This window comes from Suillus clintonianus, assembly GCF_016758775.1.
Source record: "Suillus clintonianus strain FC179 chromosome Unknown DEU56scaffold_235, whole genome shotgun sequence".
In the NCBI taxonomy this organism is placed as follows: Eukaryota; Fungi; Basidiomycota; class Agaricomycetes; order Boletales; family Suillaceae; genus Suillus; species Suillus clintonianus.
The window spans coordinates 588-12151 of NW_024539459.1; the positions used below are offsets into that span (position 1 = coordinate 588).

Consider the following 11564-nt stretch of genomic DNA (forward strand, 5'->3'; position numbering starts at 1 on the left):
CTTGGGCAGATGTTGTAGAGGGCAGTGGCCAGGCTATAGAGGCGGCAGCGATTGCCTGCAGTGAGCAGCCTGCTATGTGGTCGGGATAAGGGAAAGGTCGTGGGAACCCGACAAATCAACCTCTATGACGAAAATAGGCGCATTGCGGGAAGTGCCGGATTGAGCGCGGCGGCGGTATACGTTCCTGGGGCGGGGCGCCAGCTTACTTAAACATTAGTACTAGGCTTTGGTGGTGGTAGAGATACAAGGTGATTTGGGGCACGGTTTAATACTGGTGTCTGGATATTACTACATCCTAGCCTAATTATAGTTGACGAGGCACGTTATCGTTCAGCCTAGTAAGGCTTCCTAATTGGGCTACCCAGGTGAAAAAGGGTGATGCCAATGTGCCGCTGTGACGCACAGCCATACTATCAATCTCACTAGATTACTATCAATGGGACCTCAAAATCCTGTAAGTGAATTAAATGCTCGTTGATCATCCACTCACATGATTCAAAGAGATATGCACGATTTGCTGAAGACCATAGGGCCGTAGTGGTGGTGATCGCGGGTAGACCAATGGTGTTGCGACCAAGGCATGTGGTGCCAAGAGAGGGATATCAAAGGTGAGTACTGGATCTACTGCTGATACGACAATTTCTTACCTCCGTAGTATCGGTCCGTCCGTTATGCGAGATCGCATGAGCGTGGATCACAGTGCAGGCACGAGGAATCGAGAGGAGCACCTGCGCGCTCTTTCTGCTTCCGGTGAAAGAGCTTTCGAGGAAAGTGGTGATCCCCGTGACGATGAAGTGCGGAAGGCGAAGATAGATTTAGGGGTGACAATCGAGAGTTCGCGAAACGAGACTGAGAAGTAGGGATCGGATCCGCTGCGACACGACTGGAACATGTCATTCCACCCTAGAAGTAACAAAAATCAACAACAGCAAGTGAATTGAACCAAGAACAGGGCACGTACTTGATTAAAATTGGCGAAAATGACGACATCTCTGGAACAATAATCAGACAGGGTTGTAAGAACACTTGAAGAACACGGTAGCAACGAATGATATGGCCGCCCCGGCCTGCCTGCACGAGTAAACTTTAGCCTAGACCAAGGGCTTAGAGGCTGGGACGTACAAGCGAAGCTAGACCAGCAAGTAGTGCTCCCCCAAGTGCTGCATTATCAATGACGGTATCTAGATAACGTTCCGGTAATGCATCGAGTAGACCTTCAATGGTAGAGTGATGCGCGGGAAGCGAACATGATGGGGCTCTCCTGACGTCGGGACAACGATGGCACTGCATGAGTATTTGCTGGCAATGAGGATGATGACCGGGCCATTGCGAGCTGCCACTTGCAAATCTTCGTACAAAGGTGGAAGTAGGAACCGCGAGAAACCTCGAAGATCACATATTTCAGCTACCACAGCATCCCATTGCCTTATAAGTTTCCTGTACTCTGTTGCTGCTCGATCAGCAGCAGCTCTGTCGGTGATGGCTGCAGAACCCTGAGCGGCGTTGGAAACGCGCTTGCTCAGCTCCGAAAATTTGCGGGCTAGATGTGGATGTCCCGATTCGAGTTCTTCAACTGGAGTTTTGAGTCGAGAGGCCCCGCACTGTCTACGCCGATGCTACGAAGGTAGGTGCCCTCTGGACAGAGGGGCAGTAGCTTGCAGCACAGCTGCAGGGATTCGTGAATGAAGACGGCGGTGCGTTCCTTGCTGTAGCGCCAGATCAATGCGGAAATGAGATTATAGAGATATAATATGTGGTCGGGATGGCCCTGCGGCCGCAATGCAAGGGCTTCGTGGAAGAGGGAAGTGGTGGTATCAATGTTTTGGAGATCGTTATGAATATAGCCTTGAAGGCGGGCCCACGCAAAGTTGGTTAGAGCCGCTGCGTGATCAGGATGGTCGACCGGACAGCGGTCCAGAACCAACTGAAAACGATCTACAGCACCGTTCATGTGAGAGACCCTCTCGTGTCTCATGTATCTGGAGAATCGTACATGGCCCGCATCTGTTTCTTGAGCAATCTCGCAGTCTACGAGGAACTATAGTTGGTGTTCTGTCAGCACAACTAACAGGACAAAGTCTGGGGTCACTCACGTCAAGTAGTGCGCCGTCCCAAGTATCGCTCACGCTGATGGCCACTGTTGTACATGCTTGGCGGTCCTTAAACAGGGAATAAGAGTGCGTTGATAATTAAGGTAGTAAAGGTTCCTGACCTAGATTTCCAGGGATCTACAAACAAGCCCTCACGCAAAGGAGTAAATACTTCCTCTAAATCGGAAACCACGATCATGCTCGCTGGCGATGAGGCTGGCTAGAAATTGTATACATCAACTTGATGCAATGATGCGAGTTGTGCGCTTACAGTCAGATCGTAAAAGTGCAAGGAAGTGTCATATGTCAGAATCGCAAGCTGGCAGCCTCGGGGAAAGGATGTATCTGACTGGATCCCGTCAAAGGAGGTACCGCCGTATAGTAGATCTCGCAGGACATTGCAGGTAGACTTGAGAAAACCTGTTCATACGGCATCCGCCGAGACGTCAAGTGCAAAAGGGCAGTTCAGGGATTTGGGTTCGCGTGCTTGAGAGGAAGGTGGGTCGATGGAGAAATAAGATGAATTCATCCTCGGTAAAGGTGGCGCCCAGTACTCTTTTCCTGAGACTACAAAGTCAACAGTTCCCTTGTAGACAGTAGGGGAAGAGCAGCGATATCGAGAATGACAACATTATGTACCATGGATAAAAAAACAGATCTGCACTAAGTATCTTCGTAGAAGCGCCCACAGGGAAAACATATCTTGTTGAGGAATTTATTGAATCTGGTAATTGAATCCGAGTCACTAGCTTGGTGGGCGGTGACGACGTGCGATGGATTAGCGCCTGATATGTGCGCCGGTTGCAACGAACCACCTGCTACTACCGGTGGCTTTGGCTTCTTTTTGGGCGCCATTGCGACATACCCCTATGATTAATATTGAAAAAATCAGAAGACCAATGGGATAAAACCGAAATTCACCTGGAACCCGCGCACAGCGTATACCTCAACGACCTCGGGATGTCTCGCCGCTACATCGCGTTCCTCACCTACTCGGACTTCTACTTCTGGCGATTGGTTGAGTACAGGATCGGGGGAAACATTTGATTCGGAGTGAGCGCGACGCCTGAAAAATCCACGCTTAACTGCCGGGAGGTGATGTTGTGAGATTGCGTGCCAGAACTGATGAAGCGATGATATGCGGGAGGGCTGATCGGGAGTAGGGGACGACTGCATTAACGCGTCAGTGTTAGTTGCGTGACAGACTATGAACTCACCCTGAAAAAATCATCGTAAGGATCGTGCCTACCCTCCTCGATGATGTCGTCGTCCCTCGCCGAATTTGTCGCATCGGCCTGTCAAAGAACAGTGAGAAAACAAAGATAGGAACACGAGTGAGGAGTGTACTTACATTGAGGCAAGAGGACGATGGCGACTGGGATCGTACTTGAGTTGCTGGTGTTGGACTCGGATGGGTTGGATGTTGTTGGAGAACGATAGGCGTGGGACTCTTCTCCACTGTATCGAGAGAGTTAGTGGACGCGTTTCGTAGATGCCAGCACATCTCCTCGACTTACAAGAAATGAGGAGGGTAATGAGATCGCACCTCTGGGACTTAGCTCCTGTGCGCGGGAAGATCTTACCAAAATGAAAACTGTGAGATGAACCAAACCGGTGTGAACCGAACTTGTAACACATTATATGCGGGCCGTCTGACCTACCTTCGAAGTGCGTACACAGTTCGTCCGTATGATGATCCCCATCGAAAAGCGGTAAAAATTCAGGGGGTGGAGGAGATTTCAGTTGGTGACGGCATATCCGGAGGAAGTATAACTGCCGACTCGAAAACCCGCGGTCCAGTCACAGTGTGACCGATCGTGACGCCTGGAAAGTATAGCTGCCGAGTCGAAAAACCACGTGACCAGCCTGGGCTGGTTCACATGCCCAGTGATCAAAACGATCGGGCGAGACACCTGACACGATGTTGCCGGGGAAATATGTCGGGCCGGATGTCGACACTGCCAACAAAGAGTTAGTCGTGCCGTCAAAGTATAATTGCTCAGCCCCTCTTCAAGGTTGAGACCACTCACCTTTCTTCAGCAATAATTACGTCGGGTCCCGTCTGCAATTGAGAGTTCGTCCGTATGATGATCCCCATCGAGAAGCGGTAACAATTCAGGTGGGTGGAGGAGTATTCAGTTGGTGACGAAATTGTGAGATGAACGCCATGGGAAAACGTACCGAATTCAAAGTCCCGCCGATGATACTTCAGACGGTCGAGTAGAGGTACACGACTTTGTCAATCGATAAAACAGTCGCAGCATTGGGAAGATAAGTAACTGGGGTCCCGAATCGATGCATAATGAATGTCTCTTGTAGCGCGAAAAGACACGCGGTGTGCCAATGGTATATCCGGAGGAAGTAAAATTGGCCAACGATGTTGCCGGGGAAATATGTCGGGCCGGATGTCGACACTGCCACCAATGAGTTAGTCGTTGTCAACATATAATTGCTTCACCCGGTTCAGCCCCTCTTCGAGGTTAAGACCACTCATCAAATGCAGCGACAATCATCAACCAGCCGACCTTTCTTCAGCAATAATTACGTCAGGTCCCGTCTGCAGTTGACAGTAAAAAAACAAAGCAATCAGTAGGGTCTGGCCCAACTGCATCGATACAGTGTGGGCCCAGTAATGATCAGAGTCTCCGAGGTTAGGGCATAAACATGTAAAAACCTAAGCGCCATCATCGGCGCGTTTCAGAACAAAACCGTGTTGATACGCGTCAACAAATTCTTCGTCCAGTAATATTTCCCAGCACGCATAAAACAACTCCCTGCAACAGTGGGTGTGATGGGAGGCCATGCTCGTTTTTGATACTCCAAGACTTTTCGGTCCCAAAGTTTGCCAGATGAGTTGCTGCAGGTAGTAGAATCCGTTAGCGAATGCACACAGGAATAAATGTGGCTTACTCCAGTTGCTGATATGAAGCCTTGGGCATGACCTTTTATGTTATTCTGGCAGCACATAGTAGACTTCTTTGAAAAGCCTCCTGACCTCAGACTGGCCGCCGAGTATGTTGCCGAACAGAAGGATGAAAACAGACATATCAGTGACTTCCTGACCATGAAGGTATTAGGTGAAGGGCGAGGCTGAGTCTAATAACTCGTTTTCGCGGTCCACTGGCCCAAGAAAAACAGTCTTGACTCCTCATGATTTTAAACGGTCCTGGCTACAGAATAAAATTGTCTACGATGTTTCCTAAATCTTTGGTTAAGGCATCTGCATGTAAGGTCCTAGCTATAGCCTAGGCGCCGTCGAGGTGATTACAGATTACCTTGAGAAGTCGACAAGGACTCACAGCGAATGTACTGATCATGGCGGTCATGATAGTTTTTGAAGGCCAGCTTCAACTTTTCCATTGCGAGGATGGGCTTTGTATCGACATGGCAGACGCGGACTAGGATGCAGTGCATGTGCACATCGATACTGGTAGCTCTTATCGATGAGGCGTAGCACAGGAACAAAACTCGAACAAATAAGATGCAGGATCAGCTGACCGGTTACCCTTCCCACGGTACTTTTGTTGACCATGACTCATTAGAATAATATTAATAGGCTAGCTCCAGGAACATGCAGTTGCATCACGCGCATACACCGTAGTTAATTTTTGAAGGACGCTATATTTTCTCTAATTGGTCTCACTTATCCTCGCGGAAGCGCAGGAACTAGCTAAGGACAAATGGCGGAGACCCGGGCCATGGGTAGAGTCAAAGAATGCGCAAGGGACGTATATTTTCTGTAACCAATAAGTAGATCATACTGTACAATTGAGCAAATGCGATATCTGATGTACCAAAACTTCGAAAAAGGGCGAACGAAACGGCCAAACACTAGCTAGTAGTATGATGTTAGTGTAATATCATGGCACGTCATGGTCGAGTCCGCCCATGAACCCTCCTGTTAGGTACTGATCAGGTTCAACATTTAATGGGTATGTCTGGGGAAAATCAAAGAAGTCGTCACCAAAATTATACGGTAGTTCAACATACGCCGACTCGGACGGCACTGGCATACTAAAGTCTGTGCTAGAAGATGGGACAACAGCCTCAGACAAGCCTGAGTCCACCGTGACTGCTGCCGACATTTGCGGGTGCACAGTCGAAGGTGGGGCGATATCAGCCCGCGGAAAGATCAGCTCCTCGATGGAATCAGGAACGTAAACAGATTTGGAGTAGTCTGGCATCAGACGCCCGTGTGACCCCGCCATCACCAAATCTCGACTGACTTGGGGGAACAGCAGGCCAGTGGCCCGTGCGTATTGTCGTGCCTCGTGTACTATTTGCGAATCTTCCTCCATTAAACCGATCGCATTTTCGGGCGGATCCAGGCCCAGTGAGCCACGGAGAGCAAACCTGAAAAAGTGTGAGCATAACACTCGGGTCCAATGTAGCGAGAATTACTCACATGCCTCGGTGGTGAAGATATAGCAAACGTGCTTCCAGCGCAGCCCCATGGATGGGAGACTTTAATGCCTTCAATATTGCTTCATTGATTGCGTCCTGCTCATCGGCGTATGGATCTGTCTTGAATTGGAGGGAGGCGCCTGTTGGTGACTTTTTTCCCCTTGCAGTGCGTCGGATTGCTAACCTCACCTGTAAACCATACATCAACATGTGAACACTAGAATTAGAGTCGGCAACTTACCGAGACCGCCGATTCTGCTAACATCTGAGACGGAGTAGTTTTGATCTCGCTTCTCATGTCCTCATCTCGGAGTGGCGTGCTTTTGCTAGCGTACCAGTGTGATATGTGCACGTGTTCCACCACGGGGTTTGCGAACAGAAGGATGAAAACAGATATATCAGTGACTTCCTGACCATAAAGGTAATAGGTGAAGGGCGAGGCTGAGTCTAATAACTCGTTTTCGCGGTCATCCATGAAAGCTTGGCGGTCCTGTTCCGACAAGTTGAACTCTGATGGCGGTTCGATGTCGTAGGGATTGGCGAGATACTCCGAAATTTTCGAGAGTTGTCGACGATTGAGCAAGAGGGCCTTTAGAATGCTTTCTATTACCCTCGGGGACGCCTCCAATTCTAGTGTTTGTAAATGAGTTCTGTCGTGATCCGGGATGGTAATGAGTACGTACCACATCCAAACTTTGTGTTGGCCTGGTTAACGAGCTCGATGATGTAGCCGTTCATGACCTTTTTTTCTTCTGGGGTGATGTTTCGTAACCAGCCTGTGGTCGTAATGGAGTTGAGAATGATGCGCCTTTTCGCCCATGCGAGGGCGACTTGTTCAGTTGGACTGTGCTCATTGAACCGCTTTCCCTCCGTGTCACCCGGGCCCATATTACTGGTCGTGTCAGCTGATATCAAGCTCGTCGACGCCAACGATGCGGAGTCGGAGTGTGCGTCACGACCACTAGTACTTGCGTGAGTAAGGAAATATGCGATGCGATAATCCTGGGGTGTGAGGCCGCAGGGCGGACCGCCGCCTGGTGCAACTGGAGGGATCTATTGAGTCGTATGGTAAAGTACGAAACGACATGATGGTGGGCTTGGATTTGGAGTAGAGGGAGAATTCGAGGGAGGCGAATTAAATAGCGGATACCAGTACATCAATATTGAGTTGTAAACTGTAATCGAAAATGTTTTATTATTAGATCGACACTGCCAGTGGGCCAAGATGAGAATGGTCGACGAAGCTTGACCTGTTTTCCAACCAGTCTGACCCGGGAATTTGCGCGTCAAGCGGACCTCATGCAACTTACCAAAAACTTGCTATAGGGGAATGATGTTAGGGCATGAACATGTAAAACCTAAGCGCAATTGACGGTGATTACTAGCTGTTGCTCGCATAGAATTACATTTACGCACCTGCCCTTCATTGTGACTCGATGATAAGACTGTGATCTCCCCCGGATCTCCGAAAATTTCGTTTGGTTGAAAACGCTCAGGCCTTCTGTATATCAATAGTGATTTTCAAATTGATCGTTCAATTCGATTGACTTACTGATGCGGCATCCAGGACTCCATAAAGTTAACGTGAATGGTCGATATAGTGTAACATTTATCGGTCAAGCAGAATGATGACGGGATAATAACAGTGGTCTTAACCTTGAAGAGGGGCTGAACCGGGTGAAGTAATTATACCAAATATGGCAACTCACAGCTGACGACGTTGCACAATTGGTTTCTTAACACTTAGCAAACTTTCCCCATTGCGACGCTTGCTTATGTGAATCTGAGAAGGGCAAGCGGGACGGTATTGACGAATATGCACACAGACCAAAGAACTCGGCCTGAGCCGAGTGCGAACCTTGACTCGACTTGTTTGTTCATTGACTGAGGATACTACAGTAATGGGTGAACACTTGCCGTGGAACTTGCACCCATTCAACATACGCGTCCTGATCGTCGAGGAAACCTAATAAACTCGAATTCCAGGTTTGAAACTAAAAACTACATTGAAAAGAACATACATGCTTAGGAAATATAATAAAAATTGTCATTCTTCCAAATCCGACGTACAGGTTGAACTGCAAAGAGATCCAGATACCAATGGAGCTGCCCCAGGTTTATCCGACTCATCTGAAGAGCTTTCGGCACCAAGGCCCGATATCACTGGGGTCGAACCTACAACCTTTGTTTCCTATCGCCGTAACTCCTGCATCCCTCGAGGATGTTGCAGATAGCACCAATTGAGCGTCAATCCCCTTCATCTCTGTTTGGGACAAGTCTTCTTCACCTTCAAGGATAGCTCTTATGAGATCTAGTTGCGGCAGCGAAGGCGTTGATATCACATTCTCGCGGCTATAGCCGGCGAGTGATGCGCGATAGTTCGAGCTTGCGTTCGTTGAGATAATTTGTAGCTTCTGGTGAGGGCGGCAGGAGTGTTCCACTTAAAAATATATATATGAAAATCTGGACGTCTAAAATTCCACTGAACACACCGTAGTTTGGAGATTCTTGAATTTCTTTGTAGGTGGGTTGCAATCCTCATATTGGAGGCCACCTTGAACTAAGCCATACGTGATGGGGCGCTTGCGATGACCGCCGTTACCCAAGCTCTGCATTGGATTTGGAGTGCTAAACTCATCAACGTGAAGGGCAGAATTATTGGCAACAGTCTTTGCGCGTGACGGGATGCGAGGGCTACTCATGGGAGGCGAGCTACACGTGGGAGGGGTGCTACACTTGAGAGGGGAGCTACTAGGTCCAATAGATGTCGGTGGTGTGGATAACGACCCTGCAAGATACAGTAAATGGAGGTGCAGTATTTAGCCACAATTTGGAACAACAAACCTGGGCTTATTAGAATTACCTCTTGATTCTGAAGAGCTACTCATCGCAAATGCTGTCTAGTGGTTGTATCGGGTTGTGAGAACTTCAACCAAAGGAGGAGGCCTAAGGATTGAATAGTCGGCAACATCCGAACGCGGAGTCCTGCGTGAGAGAAGTGGTTGCTCGGATCATCCATCAGTCCTTATCGTCAGAGTATATTCAGTACTCAGCTATTAATTTATAAGACTCCTCGCCAGGAAAGGACATATTCATTCTGAACGACTCCTTGAGGTTGCAACGTTGAGGCTCGGCCAAGCGAAAGTCCTTGAAAGCGCGGGTCTGACTTACCCATCTACTGGTAATACGATCATGGTTGACAACGTTGAAGGAAGACTCGGAAGGATATAGGTCATGCCAAAGTCATTCGATGACTACTTCGCAATCACCAGAATCTGCCAACTGCGGGAGGGTCAGCGGTCACGGTCCAATACTGAGGGAATGGCCGGGTGAGTCAGACCATGAAATACGTGCAACGCAGTAGTTCATGTTGATTTGGAAGCACCGGAACCATTAAATTTGGGGTCTCGCGTCGCGGATTGTGTACGGAACATACTGCCGAAGGGCAATGGAACAGTTGACGCGGCAGTACAAAACAGGTAAGTCCCCAGTGAGCTCTATGACCACACTCAATTAATGTTGAAATTGGACCGTAGGTACTATATGTAGCCGCTTACTAGCATCAACTTTGAAGAACTGTATGACATAGTTGCATCTCAAAGACTCGAACGACTGCCGTTGCCTCGCAGTTGAAGCTAGCCGCATCTTCTTCAAGTTGCTAGCAACTCAAAAGTGCAATGCGTCTGGGCCTTGCAGGATCTCTTTGGATTGTCGCCCTCCTTTCAAGCTTGTTTTTGCTAATGGTGTCGTGCGGTGGTACAGGTTGCTCTTGGGAGAGGGCGACGGATGCACGTGGACTCAACAGGCATCGTGCATCATGTCATTCCTACAAGACGTCTAGCTTGCTTGCAACTCAGAAGAGACAGGAACGCGCCAGAGATGCTGTCTCCGCAAATTTGGCTCCCTACCGTAACCTGCGACGGCCATTCGTGAAGCCTTCACATGTAAGTGGTCCTCTTAGCTACCATGGTTATCCTTAACTCGTGTGAACTTGAACATCAGAGAACTGGCCGTCCAAAACCAATTGCTCCTTGCCGGTCACCGGCAGAGCAGAGGCGAGGGTCTGCCCCTCGCATCGGTGATACATCCAAGTCCAGTCTCGCCAACTCGCAGCACTGCACCAACCCAGAAAACGACAACGATGTTGAGATGGATGTCGACATAGATACCTCTGGTTCGTGTGTCTTTGAATAGCGGACATAGTGTTCTAATCACTTTTACTTGTTTAGATGAACGGGCACGCCCTATGAGACGAATCCCAAGGCATTATGGTGATGTCGAGCGCTCCGAGGAGGATCTTAACATCTCTGATAATACTGATGATCACAATGTATCGACTCAAAATTCGGGGTACCCTTCCAGCTCGAGCCAGGATTCGACGTGTTCTTCTGACGCTGGCAGATACACTTCAGACAACCTTCAACTCATTCGGTCTTTGCAGACTGTACCCTCGTCGTCCTTCATTCGAGCCGGATAAATTTGTTCCATCCTCGTTACTTGCGAGGACGTGTCCTACTGCTGCTGAAGGCACTGATTCTCCACCGCAGGTCTTTGCTCCTCCGTACCCCTTCGCAAATATGACGATCTATCGGCTCATCTCCTGGATGAATTCTGGTAGCAGTCGGGTATCGGAATCTAAAGTTGCGTCCCTCGTCAAGGATGTAATGCTAGCAGAGGATTTTGACCGCGAACACCTTCAAGGATTCTCGGTGAGGCAAAGCTTGCGAGAATTGGATAAAGATGAGAGCGGGAAGAGAATCACCTTTCCGGATGACTGGATCGAGACCTCCGTCACTGTTGACATTCCAACGAGGGCAAGGGAGGATAGTCCAATGCCTTATACCGTTCCCGGGTTTCATTACCGCCCTCTTATTGAAGTTATATGTGCGGCATTCGCAGATGCTCAAGCAGGGGCATTTCACCTCTTGCCCTTCAAACGTCTGTGGAAGGATCCTCTAGATGGGCACGAAGAGCGGATATACGACGAACTTTACACCTCAGATGCCTGGTTGGAAGCTCAGGACAGTATTCACAAGCAACCGAAGGAGCCTGGGTGTTCGTTGGAACGGG

General features: G+C 49.0%; 2 protein-coding genes across 2 annotated transcripts; both read right to left on the reverse strand.

Moving 5' to 3' along the window:
* Positions 1-1115: 1115 nt before the first annotated feature.
* On the reverse strand, positions 1116-3594 carry DEU56DRAFT_940066 (uncharacterized protein; the record flags this gene model as incomplete). The annotated part of the gene is made up of 9 exons (XM_041358883.1): positions 1116-1573; positions 1603-2038; positions 2094-2159; positions 2263-2310; positions 2362-2510; positions 2903-2957; positions 3012-3260; positions 3308-3385; positions 3442-3594. 9 exons carry the CDS (start codon positions 3592-3594, stop codon positions 1182-1184), a joined length of 1626 nt encoding a protein of 541 aa, XP_041200652.1. The 3' UTR covers positions 1116-1181.
* A 2356-nt stretch (positions 3595-5950) lies between these two features.
* On the reverse strand, positions 5951-9196 carry DEU56DRAFT_762479 (uncharacterized protein; the record flags this gene model as incomplete). The annotated part of the gene is made up of 11 exons (XM_041350704.1): positions 5951-6443; positions 6496-6683; positions 6736-7124; positions 7178-7547; positions 7805-7852; positions 7911-7995; positions 8047-8162; positions 8353-8460; positions 8565-8632; positions 8674-8908; positions 8987-9196. 11 exons carry the CDS (start codon positions 9194-9196, stop codon positions 5951-5953), a joined length of 2310 nt encoding a protein of 769 aa, XP_041200653.1.
* Positions 9197-11564: the final 2368 nt, after the last annotated feature.